Source organism: Euleptes europaea, chromosome 8 (genome assembly GCF_029931775.1).
Source record: "Euleptes europaea isolate rEulEur1 chromosome 8, rEulEur1.hap1, whole genome shotgun sequence".
Classification (NCBI taxonomy): Eukaryota; Metazoa; Chordata; class Lepidosauria; order Squamata; family Sphaerodactylidae; genus Euleptes; species Euleptes europaea.
This window is the reverse complement of record NC_079319.1, coordinates 2106169-2128086: the sequence shown is the minus strand read 5'-3', so window position 1 is coordinate 2128086 and position 21918 is coordinate 2106169. Positions and strand designations below refer to the sequence as shown.

The following is a 21918-nucleotide window of genomic DNA, read 5'->3' as shown; positions in this document are numbered from 1 at the left end:
GCCCCGCCCACCGGGCCACGACGTCATCGGCCAGGCCACGGAGGAGGCGCGGCCTCCAGGGACGAGGGGCCAATGGGCGCGCAGAGAGGAGCGGCGAGCGGGAGGCCAATGGCGTGAGAGGTCCGGGACGGCGGGCCAATCGGAGCTCGGGGAGGCGGGTGCGGCGCGTGGGGCGGCCCGCGGCTCAGGAGCGGCGGCGGCGGCGGCAGGCTGCAGTCCGTCCGGGGCAGAGCGGCGCCATGGAGCTGCGCCGGACGGTGAGCGGAAGCCTCCCCCCCGTCCCTCGGGGGAGCCCCACTCGGGACTTCGCTGCACGTGCGGAAGCGCCCCGGGGGAAGGAAGGAAGGGAGCCGCGCCGCTGCGCCTGGCCAGCCTCGCAGGGCTGTTGTCCGGGGACGGAGGGCTGGGCTGGGCCGGCGCTTCCCCACCCGGAGGGCGTGGGTGGGTGGGTGCCAGAGCCCCTCGCCCAGGCCCAGAAGGGGGGCGGGGGTCCCGGCCCTCGCCTGCGACCCCCATGCCAGCAGGCTGCCTTCGCGGGGCCTTGTGCGCGCCCGGCCCCTGGCTGGCGTTGGGGGCCCAGAGGGCGAGCGGCCCCCTCGGGGCCTGGGGGCAGCCAGCCCACGTGGCCCTGCCCGGCCCCAGACCCCCAGGGGGGATTGTGGGAGAGAGGGGTCCCGCCTGGGATTTGCAGCTCAGGAGACGCCCAGCGCCCCCCCCCGAAATCTCCACCCTCTGCACGGGGGGGAGGGGCGGGGGGCTGATGGTTGGGTTTGGAGACTTTGGGTGGGGGGGAAGGGGAAGGGGCATCGAGGTCATTGATGCACGGAGGGTTTTGCCCGGGATTTGCCCCTCTCTAGACGCACATTTCCCCCATCTAGTCCAAAAGGGCCAGAGCCCAGGAGCACCTTCAAGACTAGCAAGAATATTTTCTGGCAGGTGTGTGAGCTTTCGGGAGGCGCAGCTCCCTTCTTCAGGTTCTTCAGATACTGTGAGCTGCGGCTCCCGAAAGCTCACACACCTGCCAGAACATATTCTTGCTAGTCTTGAAGGTGCTCCTGGGCTCTGGCCCTTTTGGACTACTGCAGACAGACGAACACGGCGACCCGCTGGGAATTAACTACAAAGTCTGAGGGATAATATATTTATTATCACGAAAGCTCATATCCTACCAGAAAATATTCTTGTGAGTCTTTAAGGTGCTCCTGGACTTTTGCCCTTTTCTACTACTGCCGACAGACTAACACGGCGACCCACTGGGAATTATTTTCCCCATCTCAATCCTCAAAATTCTGCAGGGGGGCTTATTGTTGAGTGTTGAGAATCTGGATGGGGAAAGGGGGCACCTGTTGAGCTGCCCACCCCAGGCAAAACCTCTTGTTTTTTGTGCCGCCTGCATCACAAAGCGCCCGGCTTCTGCCCTGGCAGGGAGACGGGGCCCCTGCCCCCTGCCCTGATGGCCTGGCAGCCGAAAAGGGCCTGGGGGGGGAGCGGACAGCTGGCTGGTTGAGCCCCCGGTTGCCAGGCAAGGTGGGGCCCCCCTCTGCTGCTGGGGGAGGCCTTCCCCGCCATTGCCCCTGGGGGACCAGGCACTCTTCTTGTGGCTGTGCTTGCGGGGCCTGGTTTGTGGGGGCCCCTCTGACCCCGGCATATTCTCAGGGCATACTGAGAAGCAGGCATCTTTGCCAGGTCCCTGAGAGGATCTGGCCCAGACTCGGGGCTGCTACGGGCTTGAAAGGACCCTCTGGATCTGGCTGGGGGGTGGGTGGGCGTCACAGGCACAGGACAAGCGGTGGGTGTGCTGTGTGTCTGTGGACCGAGCAGACCCCAAAACAGGCGCCTGCGGCAGGACTTGACCCTTGGGGAATCTCTGCTGTCATTCTATTCAAGAAGCAAAGTTTCTAGGCTTGTGGGGCTGAAACGCTCCGATGTTGGGGCTGCCCCGTCTGCTTCTTGGGAGCCGGAAGCGGCCGAGCAATGAAAAGCTCCAGCGCTCAAAGCTTGGGGTTCGCTTCCTGGCCCGGCTGTGGGCCATAACTGCCCTATTTGGGATCCACAGAGAGGTTCCCTGCAGGTCTGGCAGTGGTGTGTTGCATTGTGGAGCAGAGGGTCTTGCATAGTCCTTGACCCCCTTTCCTGCTGCTGAGTCCTTCCCCCTCCCCATTGGAGGGAGGTCAGCTCCATCTATCCAGCTGCAGACACTTATTTTGTGTTTTTAGCGCCGGGGGTGGGGGGAAGTGTTACTCCCCCTGTTTATTGAAACGATTCCGGTTATTTTTAAATGTACTTAAATTATATCTTTAGGTTTTAGTGATTTTATTGTTCCGGACTTTGTAAGCTGCCCTGAGCCCGGCCTTTGGGCCGGGGAGGGCGGGGTAAAAATGTAATAGAATATAAATAAATAAAATAAATCTGGGCCTGTGCGGCCTGGAGAGGCTGCTTCACTTTCGCACAGGGCTGCACCAGGGTTTTCCCCTCCTGCGGTGAAGATCCGCCGGACATCTGGCCCTCCGCTGTTGCATGGTGTCAGGGCTGGTCTGGCGCAGGGACTCACAGGCTGAACCAGAACGTGCACTGTTGGAAGCGCACCCCTGTCAGGAAGTCATTCAGTGGGTTTAGCTAAGCTGCTCTCTAATGGCCGTGTGTCTCTGCCTTTTTTCCAGTTGCTTGCCCCCAGGGGAGGCTTCTTGCGCCCCAGGGATGCACACATGGCCATTAGCTTAGCGCAGGGGTGGGGAACGTCAGGCCCGGGGGCCATTTAAGGCCCGCGAAATCATTTGGTCTGGCCCTTCGTGGGTCCTGGCAGATGTCTAGCTCATAAGGATCTAGGACTGGCGATAGGCCCCCTCCCGCGGACAAGAATAGCCTCTATTCAAGGCAGATGTGTGTTTGTTTTGCCGAGAAAAGGAACCTTTTTTCCCCCTTGCAGAAGTGTCGTTAGCTATAGAGCTGCTAGGACCGCTCAAGACACTGTACTAACCCTTTCCCACCTGGGCCATGGAGAAACATATTGGTTGGCTAATTTTTAAGTTGATAATTTTGTATGGCCCGCGAATGATGTTATAAATATCCAAATGGCCCTTGGTGGAAAAAGGTTCCCCACCCCTGGCTTAGCGGGAGACAGTCCTCCCATTATTTGAACCATTGCTCTGCTTCTATCCTATTTGGGATCCCCGAAGCAGCTGACAGCAAACTTAAAACACTAAAAACAAAACATAGGAAAACTTGAGCGAGTGGGCAGAGTAATGTGAGTCATCGGGGGCTGTGGCTCTGTGGTAGAGCCTCTGCTTGGCCCGCAGAAGGCCCCAGGTTCAATCCCTGGCATTTCTAGTTAAAGGGACCAGGCAGGTAGGAGATGTGAAAGACCCCTGCCTGAGACCCTGGGGAGCCGCTGCCGGTCTGAATAGATAATACTGACTTTGATGGACCAAGGGTCTGATGCAGTATAAGGCAGCTTCACGTGTTCATGTGTGTGGACCCCCAACAGTGGAAGGGGTGAAGTACACGGAGGAACAGACAGGAGAAAAAGAGAGGGAGTCTCCACTCCAAAAGCCCTTTGAAAAAGGACCGGCGGCAGATCTTCCTTGGCAGGGCACACCAGAATCACAGCATTGCTCACGAGAAGGCTCACTCTCTGATGGTGCCCCTGGCAGTAGGAGCACCATTAGTTAGCCGCTGTGTCTCATTTGAAACGGGTTTTAGTTTTTCCTGCCCAGTTCTGCCCATCACAGATTTCACACACTTGTGGCAGACGTTCAGGGGCCTCTCTAGGGCCAGACAGAAATCAAAGTCAGGGATGGTCTTGGGTACTGTGAGAAAGAATAACCCTTTTTGCCAAGAAGACAGTCTGCAAGCCAGCCGCTCTCTTGCCTCGAGCTGTCCTATGTGATAAAGTGCGCAGGGACCTTGGCAGCATCTGCTGTGTTAGGAACAAGGGATCAAGGTCTCCCCCACCCCAACACTGCTTCAGGCCTCTCCTGCCAGCTGTAGCTGGGAAATCCCGGCTGTTGGGCTGAAGCCACGCAGCCAGTCTGGCCGTACCAGCAAGGGTGGCCTTTGGCATTGCTGAGAGTCCTGGGAGGGTTTCCACGTTGGCCTCAGCTTGGTGGTGGTGAGGGGCCTCCGTTCCATGCTGAAGTTGAGTGTGGACAGAATCATAGAGTTGGAAGGGACCACCAAGGTCATCTAGTCCAACCCCCTGCACAATGCAGGAAATTCACAACTACCTCCCCCACACACACACCCAGTGACCAGAAGATGGCCAAGGTGCCCTCCCTCTCATCATCTGCCTAAGGTCACAGAATCAGCATTGCTGACAGATGGCCATCTAGCCTCTGCTTAAAAACCTCCAGGGAAGGAGAGCTCACCACCTCCCGAGGAAGCCTGTTCCACTGAATCATAGAGTCATAGTTGGAAGGGACCACCAGGGTCATCTAGTCCAGCCCCCTGCACAGTGCAGGAAATTCACAACTACCTCCCCCCCCACACCCCAGTGACCCCTACTCCATGCCCAAAAGAAGGCCAAGATGCCCTCCCTCTCATCTGCCTAAGGTCATAGGATCAGCATTGCTGACAGGTGGCCATTTAGGATCTGCCTCTGGCACCTCCAATTCCTCGTGAGCAGTTCCACTGAGAGAGCAAAATTGTCAGCAGTTTTCCTCTTCTCTTCTTTTGACCTTTTAAAATTTCACCCAGTTGGTGAATGCCAGAGCCCTGGGCAGAGCCAGAGCCGGTGGTACAGACCCTCTGCAGAGACCCAGAGTTTTGCACCCCAAAGGCCAGTGGGAGGGTCTGTGGCTCAGTGAGTGAGCATCTGCTTTGCATGCGCTGTCTGGGGGGCCGGCATCTCAATCCCCGGCATCTCCAGTTAAAAAGAACGAGGTAGTATGTGATGTGAAAAGGCATCTGCCTGAGATCCTGCCTTCCTGAGTAGGCAGTACTGACTGGACTCCGGGTCTGATTCCATTTCCTTTCCATTTCCATGTATTATTATGGCCATTGGCCAAGGTCTGATTCAGCAATGTGGAGGTCACAGCTTGTGTGTTCTCCTGACAGGTCCAGATCTGCCGCTTCCACCTGCTTCTACTGCAATTCAAAAAGGACCCCTGGCTGCTGTCGGCCCCCCACTGCAGGCATCGTTCAGGTGCCCAGCTCTCCAGGTATGCAGGGACAAGACAGGGGGAATCTTGCTACTCTGCCTAAGTTGCTTCCGGGTGTAGGTTCCTGGCCCCAGTTTCTGTACTTCTGGGTAGTTTTGTTTTCAGTGGTGTTTTTTTTTCCTGCACAGAGCCTCCCTTCCGTTCTCTGACCCCCTGCGATGCAGGCCGGTGCCCATGGGATCCCAGCTCTCAAGACCAGAAGAGGAGTGAACTTAAGACTCCTCCTAGCCTGAATGACCAAGAGCTCTAAGCAAACCCTTGCTGGGTGGTCTCCATTAAGCAGGAGCGACAAAGCTTCAGGCGAAAACCGCTATACCTGCCCACACTGTTGCCTGTTATGTGTTGCAGCACATTCTGTTTATTGGACAGGAAAATGAGCTCTTCTTTGTCAAAAAGAGCTTCTGGAGAGTCCTAAGAACACAAGAAAAGCCCTGCTGGATCAGACCAAGGCCCATAAAGTCCAGCAGCCTGTTCACACAGTCTTTGCATCTGGAAATTTTCCTATGGAGCCTGACCCATTTATAGAATCATAGAGTTGGAAGGGACCACCAGGGTCATCTAGTCCAGCCCCCTGCACAATGCAGGAAATTCACAACTACCTTGCCCCCCACACCTCCAGTGACCCCTACTCCATGCCCAGAAGATGACCAATATGCCCTCCCTCTCATGAACTGCCTAAGGTCTTAGAATCAGCATTGCTGACAGATGGCCATCTAGCCTCTGCTTAAAAACCTCCAAAGAAGGAGAGCTCACCACCTCCCGAGGAAGCCTGTTCCACTGAGGAACTGCTCTGTTAGAAAGTTCTTTCTAATGTCTAGACGGAAACTCTTTTGATTTAATTTCAACCCGTTGGTTCTGATCCGACCTTCTGGAGCAACAGAATACAACTCGGCACCCTCCTCGCTATGACAGCCCTTCAAGTACTTGAAGATGGTTTTCATATCACCCCTCAGTCTTCTCCTCTCCAGGCTAAACATACCCAGCTCTTTCAACCTTTCCCGGGGCCTTGCCTTTCTTTGCAAAACAGCTTCTTTGCTGACGTCTTTCCCAATCTCTTCCCAGCTCTCCAACCCCGAGGGGGCTGCTGAAGAAAGTGTTCCTGGGGGTGGCTTTGGGGCTCCCGCTGGCAGCCGGGGTCCAGTATGCCCTAGCCGAGAAGCAAAAACGCCGGAAGATGAGGCTGCTGGTGGATGGCATGGGGCGCTTTGTCAGGTGGGTGCTGGCTCCCTGGTCTCTGGAGTGATGGATGAATGAGGGGCAGGGTGGGAGGCAGGTTGTGATCAGGATCCCCAAACCCCAGACATGGCTTAGGGGCTGTGGCCCAGTGGAGGCGCCTCTGTTTTGTATGCAGAAGGTCCCAGGTTCAATCCACGGCATCTCCAGTTAATAGGACCAGGCAGTAGATGATGGGAAAGACCTCTGCCTGAGACCCTAGAGAGCTGCTGCCAGTCTGAGTAGACAGTACTGACCTTGATGGACCAAGGGTATAAGGCAGCTTGATATGTTTATATAGCGGGACCATGTAAAAGGGAGGGGGAGAGCACTCTGTGCATGCACAGTCAAACTCTTGTTGTACTGCACAGGTTCCAAGGCTGAGCCTTGGTGTCCAGAGCCTGGCATGCAACAAGCTGCCATTTGGCTTCACTTGGCATCCTGCCCTTTGGCCAAGCCAACATGGGCACAGGCAGGCAGTCTGGGGCAATGAAGCAGGTCCTGAAGGGTGTACGTGCGTGGGTGCCTGAGTCTGAAAGGGGTCTCTCTGCTCTCCCCAAGGTCCGTAGGGCTGGGAATGCAGATCTCCCTGGATTACTGGTGGACGAACCACGTCTTGCTGAGGAACCTGGATGAGGTACAGCACCTGCAGGTTGGGCCGCTTGCGTGGGCCGCTTGATACCCTCCAATACAATGAGCTCAAGGGGCATGCCTCCGTTGGCCCAGAGGGATTCCCGAGTCCTGAATGGCCGGGAGGGGGGGGGTTTCTTTTTAAAGAGTGGTAGGTTGATGACCTGGGCTAGATGGCCCAGGCTAGCCTGATCTGTCAGATATCAGAAGCTAAGCAGGGTCGACCTTGGTTAGTACTTGGATGGGAGACCACCCAGGAAGTCCAGGGTCGCTACGCAGAGGCAGGCAATGTGGCAAAACCACCTCTGTTTGTCTGTCCTGACCTGGATGGGCCAGGCTAGCCCAATCTCATCAGATCTCAGAAGCTAAGCAGAGTCAGCCCTGGTTAGTCCTTGGATGGGAGACCACCGAGGAAGTCCAGGGTTGTATGCAGAGGTAGGCAATGGCAAAACCACCTCTGAATGTCTCTTGCCTTGAAAGCCCTCTGGGGTCACTGTAAGTCAGCTGTGATTTGACAGCACTTTCCACCACCGCCAGCAGTAATGAGGGTGAGGGGTTACCCTGAGGCATAGGATGCTCCATCGGGGGAGTGGTGGACTCTTGGCTGAGCACAGGAGTCCCTGCGGAAGGGCAACAGCGTGGCATGGGCGGCTGAGTTCTGCTTTGGCTGTACGCAGGTGCTCTGGAGAGAGGGATGCACATTTTGCTGCTCCCCACTGAAAATCCCTGTATGTTGAGAGCTAAATCATCAGGAGCCAGGCTAGGATGGGATTTTTCTCCCCGGGATTAGATCTGCAGAAGGGGATGCCGGGGGGAGGGGCAGAGCAGCCTGTGCTTTCTTGCCGTGGGATGGGGGGGGGGGCTGGGCTGTCCAGAGCTCTCCCCCCTGGGAAGGAGCTCACGGCCTGTTGTCCCTTGTGCCGCGTTCCCTGTTGTCAGAACAGCCCGGAGTATAAGGATCTCCTGTCCAAGTGCCACCAGCGGGCAGCCAACACAATCGTGTACGGGGCCATCCAGAACGGGGGTCTCTACATCAAGCTGGGCCAAGGCCTGTGTGCCTTCAACCACCTGCTCCCTCCCGAGTACATCACCACCCTGCGGGCGCTGGAGGACAAGGCACTCAAGCGCGGCTACAAGGAGGTGAGCGAGGCAGGCTGGCTGGGGAGGGGGTGGGGGGATCACCCTTCCTCCGCTACGTGGTGCGGGCAGAGACATACAAGGAGACAGGGAACTGTAAACAGCTGATGACATTTGCATGATTATAGGTCATCATGTGCGTGCCATGTTTCCTGGTTCTTTGATCCTTTTTTAAATATTTTTTTTATTTTTATAATATAAAACAAAACAAACAAATAATAAAAAACAGAAAAAAAACAAAAGAATACATTCAGAATATTTTAATTCATAGTATACTAAAAGATTACACCATTTAAAGTACCCTTAAAACCCACCACCCACCTAAAACAGTGACCCATCACCAGACTTCCGGAGAAGTGTCTTAACAGTTTTATGAAGTTATTCATAACAGTAATATAAAGATATAAACATTTACCTCTATAACGCATTAACTAAAACAGTGAAATTCATTTTTGCCAGTTTGTCCCAACATGCGACGGCCTTCGCCCATGTTATTTTAAATTCTTCCGTATCTTTTCCATGTAGGAAATCTGTTAACTTGGCCATCCACATATATATCCATAGTTTCTCTCTCCAGTCAATGATTGAAGGTTTATTTATTTGCTTCCAGGTTTTAGCTATTATGATTCTTGCTGCTGCAAAACTATATTGGCATATGACTCTATCACATTTATCCATTTTACTTTGAGGAATCCCCAATAAACAAAAAGCCGGATCTTTTTTTACTTTAATATTAATCAAATTATTGGTTTCTTTCAGAACTTTTCTCCCAAAACTTTAATTTTTTTACACAACCACCAGGCATGCATAAAGGTTCCCTTTTCAGGAAAAAAAGGGGGGGAAACTGGTTCTTTGATCCTGATGCTTACGTTTTTCTGCGTCACCTTTCACAGGTCCCCAACATGGGTACCCACTGACAATTTTCCCAACACCATTCCAAGTGCTTTTAGGAAGTGGGTGGGGCTTTTGGCCAGCGGGGCTTCTGATTGGCTGCACAGATTAAAAGGCATCCTATTAAACAGAGCTTTTGCATGAAATGTTGAAGAGTTAGTATCAAAGTTCTGTGCAGCCTCGCTCCCTGACATTTTGTGGTTGGCTCCGCCTCCTGTGGCAGCCATTTTGAGATTGTTCCCACCACCGTATGGCAGAATGCCAGAGGTGCCAGCAGGCAAAGAAGGTTGGAGACCCGTTATATATGAATGTCTGACTTGGGAAGATGCACCTCATGCATCTGACGAAGTGGCCTCTAGCCTCTGAAAGCTGCAGATGGAATAGAAAAACTTCGCTAGCCTTTCTGGTGCCACCGGACTCGTTTATTTGAGCCCTCAACTGATTTATAAAGCCTCATGTTGCGCTGTTTACAAAGGTTTTTCCCAAATCAAGTGCAGCTCATGTTTCCTGAATCTTCTGGGAGAAGAATGTGGGTTGGCTGGAGAGATGCCTTTTAATTCTTATTTTGTTTTTCAAGTTAGCCATTATATATTTGGATCCGCAGTGCTAACTGTGCAACAAATTTTGGTGAAACCAGGTCAAAGAAGGAATATGTCCGTTTTATAGAACTGTGGTGCCCCAGCGTTCAGTATCTAAAACATGGTGGGAAAGTGTTGGGTGAGTTTTTTTGGGTGTGGAATTGTGTGTTGCATTTTTATATATATATATTGCTTTGAAAGAGCATCTTTTAAAGTTTTGGTGGGTTCCGTGTTGGCCTGCTTGGAGACCAACGAGATGTTCGGGGTATGAGCTTTTGAGAGTCAGAGAGCTTTGACTACACGGAAGCTCCCTATACCCCAGAAATCTTGTCGATCTGTAAGGTGCTCCTGGACTCGAGTCTAGCGTCTTTTGAAGGTTGTTTGTAGAGGGCATTTTACACACACACACCCTGCCCAGAAAGGAAGGGTCAGGAGCCTGTTGAGAAAAACATGGGGAAAGTTTTGTGCTTGGGGCAGCTTGTTATGAACATAACACAGAAATAAAACATGGCCCTTCTTTGACAACACCCAAAGGTTTTCGGTTTTTGGAGCATGCCGATGTCGAAAACATGCTTGTTTTTACGAAATGTGTGTAAGGCAATGCAATGGAATACCTCTTGTAAAAATACTTTAAAAACATTGCGGGGTCCTGAGCCCCTCCTTCTGACCTGGTTCGGCCTCCTCCTGTTTGGCTTTCTTGCTGCTGCCGCAGGTGGACGAGCTCTTCTTGGAGGACTTCAATGCCAGGCCCGACCAACTCTTCCCAGAGTTCGACTACCAGCCGATAGCTGCTGCCAGTTTGGCCCAGGTGCACCGAGCCAGGCTGCAAGACGGCACCGCTGTGGCTGTGAAGGTGAGTGTTTTTTTGGAGCGGGAGAGCTGCACGCTCTGGCCCTTAAGAGACGCCAGCTGCATTCTGAGACGGGGGTCCCATGGGCAACATCCAGGGGCTTTGCCTTGCAGCTGCAAGCCCCTTTCCCCGGATTCTCGGATCGCACTCTTCTCTCACTCTGCAGGTCCAATACATCGACTTGAGGGACAGGTTCAATGCCGACATCCGGACACTGGAGCTCCTGCTGCAGATTGTAGAGATGATGCACCCCAGTTTTGGGTTCAGTTGGGTCTTGAAGGTACCGGCAGAAAGATCCCAATTGTGGGTGCTCACCGACCCGCCCTCCATTATTGCTAATTTAGCTGGGGGGAGGGGACCAGCCCAACATTTGGAGACGTACAGTTCCTGCTTGCGTCCTGTTATGATCATACAGGAGATGTTCTGTCAGGCCTGGGGCAGTTTCCATAGCATTTCGTCCTGGTGTGGGGAGGAGGCTCTGAGACAGGGCGAAGCAGGTGGGCTCAGGTAGGGAACCATCTCCATGCTGTGGATTGTGGATGGGTCTCCATGTCAGGGGTGGCTGGGAGCTGAAGCTGTCCCTGGGAGTTCCATTCGGGTTGCATATTTTTAATGTATTTATTTATTTAAAATGTTTTTATGCCACCTGATCAGGGGCCACAAGGCGGTGAGCTTAAAAAACATTAAAATATTTGTGTAATTAAAATACAGTTAAAAATTATAAAATAATTTAACTAAAACACATAAACAATGCTAGAAAGAAGGCCTGTGAACACATGAACATATGAAGCTGCCTTATACTGAATCAGACCATCAAGGTCCATCAGAGTTAGTAATGTCTACTCAGACCGGCAGCGGCTCTCCAGGGTCTCAGGCAGGGGTCTTTCACGTCACCTACCTGCGTAGTCCCTTTAACTGGAGATGCCGGGGACGGAACCTGGGACCTTCTGCATGCCAAGCAGATGCTCTACCACTGAAATACAGCCCCTCCCTGTAATCTTTATTGAGGGTATGCCATATGAAATAAAAAAGTCTTCACCTGCTGGTGAAAGACATCAATAGAAGGAGGGAATTCCAAAGTTTTGGTGCCATAATAGAGAGGGCCCTTTCTCAGGTTGCCACCCATCTAGCTTCAGATGGTGGGAGCCACTGGTGGGAGCCACTCTGAGGATGACTGGAGTGGGTGAGGAGGTTCTTATGGGAGGGGGCAGTCCTTGAGGTACGTGGGTCCCTGGCCGTACCGGGCTTCAGAGGCCAAGACCAGCCCCTTGAGTTGAAATGGAAGCAAATCGGAAGCTGGTGTAGATGGAACAAGGCTGCGGTGATGTGGTCCCTAGCACCCACTCCAGTCCACACTCTGGCCAGCTGAAGGCGTGCTCCCCAGGGGTCTTGGCAGTGTCGGCGGGGTGATGAGCTGCAACTGCGGACTGGTGCGTGAATTGTGAGTGGCGCCCTCTGACCCTGCAACCAGTCCTGGGCTGCAGCCTCTGCCCTGAGCCTCGAAAATATGGCTGGCTCCTGGGGCTGGTTGCACTGCAGCCACTCGCCAACTCCTGCGCGTTGCCTCTCCAGGACATGAAGGGGACCCTGGCCCAGGAGCTGGACTTTGAGAACGAGGCGCGCAACGCCGAGCGCTGTGCCCGGGAACTGGAGCATTTCAATTTTGTGGCGGTTCCTCGCGTGCACTGGGAGAAGAGCAGTAAGGTGAGAGGCGGAAGGTCTGAGAGCCAGCGTGGTGTCGTGGTTCGGAGCGGCGAACTCTAATCTGGAGAACCGGGTCTGATTCCCCACTCCTCCACATGAGTGCCGGACTCTAATCTGGTGAACCGGGTTGGTTTCCCCACTCCTTCACAGGAAGCCAGCTGGATGAGCTTGGGCTAGTCACAGTTCTCTCCGAACTCTCTCAGCCCCACCTACCTCACAGGGTGTCTGTTGTGGGGAGGGGATGGGAAGGCGATTGTAAGCTGCTTTGAGACTCCTTAAAGGCAGAGAAAAGCAAGGTATAAAAACCAACTCTTCTTCTGCCAGGGGAGAGGGCTGGAGCAAAGGAGGGGTTTGGGCAGAAGCCATTCCCCCACACACCGGATGGCGGATTACTGCTGTCCACCCCCAGTTCAAAAGATCCATTTCCCCCTTAAATGTAAAAAAAGCCCCCACAGTCCATATAGCACCATTTATTAGTAACAACCAAAGGACACATAACAGCATGTGAGCTTCTGAATTTATTATACGTCTTCATCAGGCTAAATATTACAAAAAATTTAAAAAGAGAAACAACCCCCCCCCCCAGACATAGTGGTGAGTCGGGGTCATGCTGTTTCAAATGATGCTATCTTTGAGTCATACCCAGTTCTTTTTGGCAATAAAACTCCATTGGTGTTAACAAATTCCAACAATTGTATCTAATTACTCACTAAACAAGCAGGACTCAGAATTCCTTTTTTGGAAGAGAGTACAGGGGGAAAAATTGACAAGTCTTTGTCTTAACTTGGGAGACAAATTTAAGATGTTTGCCTGAGGTATAGAGTCAATCAGGTCAAATTCTGTAGTTTAACTCAGGTTGCTATCCTCAAGGTGTCCTCTGAGAGGTAGTTGTCTGCTTCCATGCCAAGGTGCACAGTGATCCCGTTGAAAACATTCAGTTCTCTGGTGTCCCAAACACTGTTGTAGGTCTTGGGGGAGGACATAAGAAGTTCCAGAGAGCCTCTTTGCAAAGACCTGAGCAGCTATGAGCTAGTATTTTAGTGGAAAGAAACGTTTGGAGGCTGAAACGTAGGGGGGAGTTGGGGAAGGAGTAGCCCTGTAGAACTATAGGGTTGCATGCTGAAAGAGCACCAAGGGTAACACGTGGCTCTCTTAGTATACACACACGCACCCCACAGAAGGTCTAGGGAGCAGGAGGCATCAAGAGATCCAAGCCCCAGCCTTTCCCCCATACCTACAGGGGCCCTAACAGATGGGCAAATGGAGCAGATGCTGTTTCCCTTAAACAATCTAAGTCTGTAAAGACTAATTAAACCCACTGACACAAATTCCAATTAGTATCATTAAATTAGTGCTTTGTTTTGGTGCGTTGATAATTAATCACGTGACCCAGTCAAGGCAGGCTTGCGTCAGATCTGGCCCACGTAACAAATGAGTTCTGGGGGTCTGTGTGGAAGGACCTGGACTCTTGGGCATGGGCCTCTGGGTGGGGGTTGAAGATGGCCAGCGGGAGAGGTGGTGGTGACTCTAGGGCTGGCCTGCCTTCACCTTCTCCTCCTCCCTCCCTTCCTTCTTTCCAGCGGGTCCTGACAGCTGATTTCTACGAAGGCTGCAAAATTAACGATGTTGCAGGGATCCAGAGGCAAGGCCTCCACCTCAAAGATGTGAGTTTGTGTGTGTGTGTGGGGGGGGGGAGGAACGGAAAAGGCATTACTGACTAGCGAAGGGAGGGAGGCGTCTCTTCTGCTCCCATGAGGTGTGTGGGCTGAAAGGCCGACAGCCTTCCTGCCGCACCTGTGTTCCCCTTTCTGGCTGCACCTGTAGGACTGCCACCTTTGGTGTAAAGGGCCCCCTGCTGGTCATCGTTGGAGTAGTGTGGGATGAGCACTTGCCCACCTCGCTCACTGCCGAGGGTGGAGTTTGGGCTCTGGCTGCCCCCACTGTCTGGGTACCAGCAGTCTCCTGCCCACATGTGTCCGTCTCTCCCTGTGCCTGCAGGCGGCGTCCAAGTTAATCCAGGTGTTTGCAGAGCAGATCTTCTACACGGGATTCATCCACGCAGACCCTCACCCAGGGAACGGTATGAGAAGGTGCACCCGGGAGTGGATGCAATAAAATGCCCTCAGAGAGCCAACGTGGTGTAGTGGATAAGAGCGGTGGTTTGGAGCAGTGGAGTCTAATCTGGAGAACCAGGTTTGATTCCCCACTCCTCCACACGAGCGGCAGATGCCAATCTGGTGAACTGGATTTGTTTCCCCACTCCTACACACGAAGCCAGCTGGGTGACCTTAGGCTAGTCACATTCTCTCAGCCCCACCCACCTCACAGGGTGTCTGTTGTGGGGAGGGGGAGGGAAGGTGATTGTAAACCGGATTTATTCTCCTTTAAGTGGCAGAAAAAGTCGGCATATAAAAACTCTTCTTGACTTCTTCCATTGCCTGTTGAACAGCTGTGGAGCGGCGCAGCCGATCATAGGAGTGCTACCTGTCCCTAACTTGCTGCTGTCAGTCGCAACAGCCCTGGAGGAAGCATGATCCTGTCTGTGCATGGATGCATGCGCTGTAAAGGAAATGGGAAGTGGGGGCTTGCATTCTGGCAGCTGAATAAGGTGATAGGGCTTTGTGTGGAAAGGAGGCTCTAGGAGGGGACCCGTGATGGTCTCCCTGGGGAGGCTCAGCAGTCCTGTAGTGGTTTGTCCCCTGAGGAGCTGGAAGAGTCAACAGAGGGGACCAGACTAGAACAGAGGCTGACGGCAGCCCTTTTCTCATGCACTCTCCTCTCGGTGCAAGTTATGACGAGGGGGAAGTTGCCCTGGAGGAGATTCTCCCTGACTTGCTGCCCTGCCTTTCTCCCTTGCAGTTCTGGTGCAAAAGGGCCCGGACGGGAAGGCCCAGCTCATCCTCCTCGACCACGGCCTCTATGAGATTCTCCAAGAGAGGTAATAACCCTCAAGCGAGTGCTGGGATATTCCCGGCGAGGGTCCCCACCCCCCTGTGATCCAGGGCGAGTTCCTTCCTCAAGGGCCCACCCGCCATGCCTCTGATTCTTCTTGTGGCTCCTGCAGAGACCGTGAAGCACTGTGCAAACTCTGGCGAGCCATCGTCTTGCGGGATGACGCAGCCATGCGGACCTACTCCGGGCAGCTGGGCGTGAAAGGTGAGCAGGCCGGCTGGGCCGCTGTGGGGCCGTCCCCTCCAGCTGGGGGCCTGGCTGAAGGGTCTCCCAGTTACTTATTATTTACAAAATTCATACCCTGCCTTTTTGCCTTCAGAAGGGCCACCGAGGCGGCCACCAGATTCAAAACATGCCCAATAAATTCACATCTTAAAAGCCATTACAACCAAGCAAAAACACATCATTAAAACAAAACCAGAGCTAAAAAACAAATAAAAACCAGAGCTAAAAGGCACATACAAAAACATAAAAACCATCAAAACATCGGGGAGAAAAGAGGGCAGAGGGGGGCATCTCCACCAGTGCCCCTTTTGCGAGAAATTGGAAAAGCAATAAATTCCCTGACTTAAATCATTGGCTCAACAAGGTTAAAGAAACCTATGCTTTAATTAAGTTGACATACTATAATAATGATAAAAATATAGAAGAACTGGGTGCTCGCTGGAATTCAGCAATTTCAAGGAGGGAGCATTCCAATGTGTAAATTGTAGAGAGGCTGTGATGTAATAAGCATTTGAATTTTAGATAAATAGATGGTTTGATTAAGTGCTACGGGTATTTTAGTTATATTAGCACTGTTTTAGTTAGTTTTTTTAAAATAATTTGTATCATTAGTATTTGATTTTTTTAGTAATGTTATATCGATGGTTTTTTCCCTTCTTTTATTGTAAGATTAAATGTTTATAATAAAAAAAACCATAAAAACAATCAAAACATTGGGGAGAAAGGAGGGCAGAGGGTTGTATCTCCACCAATGCCCCTTAGCAAGCTGCATGGTCCCCCCCCCCACTTTCCTCTTGGGAGAGGGGCTAATACTGCCCTTGCTCTTTTTGAGCTCCTGGCTTCTCCTCCCTCCGCTAATTGGCTTTATGCAGCTGCCCTGCCTTAAGCGCGGCTTCCAAAACAGCCTATTAGTGGGGGTATCCAGGGCAGAAGGGCAAAAGGCTTAGCCTTGGCACCCCGCTTTGGAGCGCTCAGTCCCCCTGACTGCAGGTCAGTCGGTATTAATGTGGCTGCTTAAAAAAAAATCAGTTGGTCAAGAGCTGACACCCTGGAGACTTTCTTCCTCCAGAGAGGGACACGGGAACCATTTCATTTTTATGAATGTATGGGCCCGAGCAGACGCTGGTCAGCCACGGTTGGTTCCACCCCGCTGTTGGTTCCCAGAGGTGCCCACAGGCTCAACAAGGTTGGGGGCCCCTGCATGATGTTACCTTGGGGGAGGAGAGGGGACAGGGTGACAACACCCCCCCTTCTCTTGTAGCCCAGGACTACTTCCTGTTCTGCGAGATCCTGCTGCAGCGGCCCATCAACATGGCCCAGCTGGCCCTGTCCAACGTGCTGACGCGGGAAGAGACGGCCTACATGCAGAACATGGCCAAGAACCATTTCGACCGCATCATGCAGGTGCTGAAGGACCTCCCGCGCTCCATGCTCCTGGTCTTCCGCAACATCAACACCGTCCGGGGCATCAATGTGGCCCTGGGGGCCCCTGTGGATCGCTATTACATCATGGCAAGAAGGTGGGCAGAACGCGGCGATTCAGGAAGGCTTCGTTTCTTTGAATGTAGAGGGCAGGGCAAAGACCACTTTGGGCTAGTGTGGCAGGACCCCAAACCGCTGCCAACCGCTCTTTCTGTTGGTGCTGAAGGGCCTGGTGCGCTTACCCAAGCTAGCCCTCATTTCCACACACAGTACAATGCATGATGAACACATGAAGCTGCCTTCTACTGAATCAGACCCTCGGTCCATCAAAGTCAATATTGTCTGCTCAGACCGGCAGCGGCTCTCCAGGGTCTCATGCAGGGGTCTTTCACATCACCTACTTGCCTAGTCCCTTTAACTGGAGATGCCAGGGATTGAACCTGGGACCTTCTGCATGCCAAGCAGATGCTCTGCAAACTGAGCCACAGCCCCTCCCTCTCTCTGAAGCCAACAGTTTTCTGCTGCTTTCTAGGTTTTTGGCTCTCAACAGTTCTGGTCTCTAGCAGGCTGGTTGCATGTATTTCTCCCCCCCCCCCTTGACTAGGGAGGGGTGACCTTAAGCTTTGTGGGAAGTGTACTTAAAGCTGACGGCACCTTCTTGCCACAGTGGGAGCTTTTCCTCCTTTTCTGCAGAATGCCCCAGCATTGGCTGTGGATGGAGGCCGTTGTACTGGCCCCAAATCCCAAGGAGGACAGCAGCCCCCCCCCCCGCACACACCTTTTAAAAACTAGAGCAGAAGTGGTGCTTACCACCCAGGCGAGAATTAAGGTTTCAAAACAGATTAAAGGAAATATTTTTTCACACAACGCATAGTTAAATTGTGGAACTCCCTGCCCCAGGATGTGGTGATGGCTGCCAGCTTGGAGGGCTTTAAGAGGGGAGTGGACATATTCATGGAGGAGAGGGGTATTCATGGCTATTAGTTAGAATGGATACTGGTCATGCTGCATATCTATTCTCTCTAGTATCAGAGGAGCATGCCTATTCTATTAGGTGCTGTGGAACACAGGCAGGACAATGCTGCTGCAGTTGTCTTGTTTGTGGGCTATCCATGGCTACTAGTCAAAATGGATACTAGTCATGATGCATACCTATTCTCCCCAGGATCAGAGGAGCAGGCCTATTATACTAGGTGCTGTGGAACACAGGCAAGATGGTGCTGCTGCAGTCGCCTTGCTTGTGGGCTTCCTAAAGGCACCTGGTTGGCCACTATGTGAACAGACTGCTGGACTTGATGGGCCTGGGTCTGATCCAGCAGGGCCTTTCTTATGTTCTTAAGGTAGGGCAGGTCTTCCTTGACCTGGCAAGGTGCAGTGAGATTTCAATGGCATGAAATGAAATGAAAACCCCATTGAAATACAACACAGGAAAGATTGTGGTGCTGCGTCACTTTTTCTGCTGTGGGCTAGAATAGAGCTTGCCCCACCAGCCCAGACCCTGCTAGAGGGGCAAAGAGAAAAGGCCTGCTCTGACTTGAGTCCCCTTTTGGCCAACAGTGTTCAGACTGGAATCTATCTCCCCCCCCCCCCCCCCACAGTGCCGTGAAGTGCTGGAGTCGAACCATCGGCCGGAAACAGCTGGGCCTCGGTAGAATCTTCTTTTTCCGCTGGATCCGCACCGTCTGGGCAAGCCTCACGTTTGAGTTTGTACTTGGGTAAGGTTTGCGCACCCTGACCTGGATGGCCCAGGCGAGCCCAATCTGGTCAGATCTCAGAAGCTCAGCAGGGTCAGCCCTGGTTAGTATTTAGATGGGAGACCACCAAGAATGTCCAGGGTTGACACGCAGAGGCAGGCAATGGCAAACCACCTCTGTAGTGCATCTCTTGCTTGAAAACCCTACTGGGTTGCCATAAGTCAGCTGTGACTTGGTGGCCCTTTAAAGGTAAAGGTCCCCTGTGAAAGCACCAGGTCATTCCTGACCCATGGGGTGATGTCACAACACGACGTTTACTAGGCAGACTGTTTACGGGGTGGTTTGCCAGTGCCTTCCCCAGTCATCTTCCCTTTACCCCCAGCAAAGCTGGGTACTCATTTTACCGACCTCGGAAGGATGGAATGCTGAGTCAAGCATGAGCCGGCTACCTGAAACCAACTTCCGTTGGGATCAAACTCAGGTTGTGAGCAGAGCTTTTGACTGCAGAACTGCAGCTTACTACTCTGCGCCACGGGGTTCTTTACACACACAATAATGGATTGGCCCTGACCTGGATGGCCCAGGCTAGCCTGATCCTGTCAGATCTCAGAAGCAAAGCAGGATCCGCTCTGGTCAGTCCTTGGATGGGAGACCACCAAGGAAGTCCAGGGTCACTACACAGAGGCAGGTAATGACAAACCACCTCTGCTCATCTCTTGCCTTGAAAACCCCATGAGGGCCAGGTGGCATTTCCCAACACCACCAAGGGATTTTTTTTGGGCGGGTGGGGCATCCTCTCAGCCAGAGGGGGGGGATGCTCTCCGTTGAGAAGAGAGCAAGCCCAGCTTTTTTGAGGGGGGGCTGTGAAGCTGCCTTTGCTTGACTCACGCATCTTCCCCCCCCCCCCAGGCTGCAGATAGCCTCCATGAGGCTGACTACCTCATTCCTGCGTTTCCTGGTTTTTGCTGGATTCCTGGAAGAGCCGGAGCAGATCTATGAGTACCTGCAGGCGTAGGCCGGCTGAGGCCTACCTGGCCCAGGACCTCGCAGGCGGGATGGCTGAGGCTTGGCCCAGGGCGGGACGGCCTTCATCCTGCTAAGAATGGCAAAAGGACCTTCTACTGTTTATAATAAAATCCTAGTAGCTCTGGCACGCTGCTATGAGTTTTGCAACTGCTGCCGCCGTCAAAAGGGCTGAAGGTATTCCGCACACCCGCCTCCCCACAACAAGCAAAATGGCCAGCCGTCCCCTTCCGACAGCAAGGAAAAGAGGCCTGTTTCTTCGCCTCCTTGAATGGAGGGATGGGGAGATGCCAACCAGTATCTCTCACTGAAAAGGGGACCGGTTTTCTGTTCCATTGTGGCAGCCCGTGGTGCCTCTCCCTCCCCCCCGGGGCGCAGGCTCCCACAGTCCCTACTGCAGAAGGCAGGCAAGGAGATGAGGCAGGGGGGTGGCCACTCCTCCCCTGAGGAAACGAGAGGTGAGCGTGCCCTGGTGAGAGGGAGGAGACCCGTACACAGGGATGGTGGCAGAAAGTCTGGACATTTTGTAAGAAGAAGCCTAGATGGCCTGTATGGCCCCTTCCAACTCTATGATCTAAGAGCTGGTTTTTATACCCTGCTTTTTCTCTACCTTTCAAGGAAGACTCAAACTGGCTTACAATTTCCTTCCCTTCGTCTCCCCACAACAGGCACCTTGTGAAGTAGGTGAGGCTGAGAGCTTGAGAGTGCTGTGACTGGCCCAAGGTCACCCAGCAGGCTTCATGTGGAGGAGTGGGGAATCCAGCCCGGTTCTCCAGATTAGCCTCTGCTGCTCTTAACCACTACACCACGCTGGCTCTCAATGGGGCAGTTCCACAAAATTCGAGGTTATTTTGCCCCCTTCCACATGAGGCTCTGGCTGGCGCCCCCCTGGTTCTCACACCGCCCCTCCCTTGAGGTCACCATCTCTTCCCAATGACCGAAGCCAGACCTGCTTCCCCCCTGCCCCACCTTGAAACAGCAGCTGTCTGGTGGCATCCCATAATACCCACTCCTCCCACGTGTACCTCGAGGCCATTCTTGGCCAGTTCCACAAACAGGCAGCCAGCCACTGAGAGTTTTTAAATTTCTTTACAAATATTTATCTGTTTTGTACAAAAAACAAAACAAAAATTCACAGGCATAAGGGACAGGGAACGGACCAATAAATCCACCTGGAAAGAATTCAGGTGGTGGTGGGGGGGGGAGAGATAATCCAGGCCTGGGCTGTCCCCCCATTCCCTAGAAATGAGCTGTGACGCGATCAATCTCCAGCAAATCTTCCAGGATCTGCAGAGGGGGAAAACAGACTCCTTAGAAAGATGGGAGCAGAAACCCAGCAAGAAATGAGGTTCTGGCCTCTGCTGCAGGCAACAAAAACACAACTCTGCTTGGAATTGCATTGTGGGGGGGGATATCATCCCAGGAGGATTTCTCCCTCCAGGTCTCTGAGGCCAGATGACTTTGGGAGGAGGGGGTTTTGGTCCCCACCTCACAGGCATGCCCCTCCACACAGCTGCTGGCTACAGTCTTGTTTCGGTCCCACTGGAACGAGAACAGTGCTGGGCAGGAGATGAGCGTGGCTTCCTTTCCAGCACAGAGGTAGCCACCCCCACCCTACCCCAGGCCGTCCATTCCTCTGGCCCAGTGAAGCCTGTGCCGGCAGCTGCTCTGCAAGGGTCTCAGCCACAGAGGGTCTCCTGAGCCAACCACCTGTGGGACATCGCAGCTTGGTCTCGGAGAGGCAAAATGACATTGATCCCCACGCTTGGCCCCCAATGCAGTGAGGGGCAGGGAGGGCAACAGTGGAAGGTTTACACAGACGCACCCCTCGGCCACAGCATCGGGGCCAGCGGGACCATCGTTTGCCTTTTAGAGGCGAATGTAGAGCTGTGCTCTTCATCGTCTAAACTAAGCCGTAGGAAGAAAGGCTGCGGGAACTGGGACTGTTCAGCCTGGAGAAGAGGGTGAGGGGGGGATACGATTACTCTTTTTAAGTATGAAGGGCTGTCAGAGGGGGGGTAGAACACTGTTTCTATGTAAAGTGGAGGAAAGGACTTGTAATAATGGGTTTAAATTATGGATGGGATATTACGGTAAACTTTTTAAAAATAAGCTCAGTTCAGCAGTGGAATCTGCTGCCCGAAGGTGTCGTGGGCTCTCCCCACTTGGAGGTTTTTAAGCGGAGGTTGGACAAATATTAGTCAGGGATGCTTTGGGTCACCCTGCAGGGCGCAGGGGGGGTTGGAGTGGACAATGGCCTTTAGGCCCCTTCCAACTTTTTAATTATACAATTTTGCCTCCAGGGTCAACCTGCCACCTTCCTCGCTGGAGGTGTCGGGGGTTGCAGCTGAAGTCTGCCGCATGGGCTGCCCGTGCTCTGCCTCTCCACCCCTCTCCCAGCAGCAGGAAAAGAAACTTGTTGCCTGCTTGCTGCGAGGTTCCAA

General features: G+C 53.0%; 2 protein-coding genes across 2 annotated transcripts in view; one reads left to right on the top strand and one right to left on the bottom strand.

Annotated features, from left to right (window-relative positions):
* Nucleotides 1–221: 221 nt before the first annotated feature.
* ADCK5 (aarF domain containing kinase 5) lies at nucleotides 222–19476 on the top strand. The gene is made up of 15 exons (XM_056854144.1): nucleotides 222–257; nucleotides 5053–5156; nucleotides 6219–6368; nucleotides 6930–7005; nucleotides 7938–8138; nucleotides 10317–10457; nucleotides 10621–10734; nucleotides 12027–12158; nucleotides 13739–13822; nucleotides 14157–14238; nucleotides 15018–15096; nucleotides 15223–15314; nucleotides 16597–16855; nucleotides 18356–18472; nucleotides 19361–19476. The coding sequence occupies exons 1-15, from the start codon at nucleotides 240–242 to the stop codon at nucleotides 19464–19466; spliced, it is 1755 nt and encodes a 584-aa protein (XP_056710122.1). The 5' UTR covers nucleotides 222–239; the 3' UTR covers nucleotides 19467–19476.
* Nucleotides 19477–21285: 1809 nt separating this feature from the next.
* Nucleotides 21286–21918, bottom strand: part of CPSF1 (cleavage and polyadenylation specific factor 1) — a 40080-nt gene continuing 39447 nt past the window's right edge. Inside the window, exon 37 of the mRNA XM_056854608.1 lies at nucleotides 21286–21426. Within this exon, the coding sequence (XP_056710586.1) occupies nucleotides 21286–21426 (141 nt within the window). The remainder of the gene's footprint in view (nucleotides 21427–21918) is intronic.

What these genes read in the sequence shown, in the direction of transcription:
- ADCK5 (XM_056854144.1), top strand. An exon ending in TCAGGTGCCCAGCTCTCCAG is followed by an intron (nt 5,157 to 6,218) that starts GTATGCAGGGAC and finishes ATCTCTTCCCAG; the next exon opens with CTCTCCAACCCCGAGGGGGC. An exon ending in ACGTTTGAGTTTGTACTTGG is followed by an intron (nt 18,473 to 19,360) that starts GTAAGGTTTGCG and finishes CCCCCCCCCCAG; the next exon opens with GCTGCAGATAGCCTCCATGA.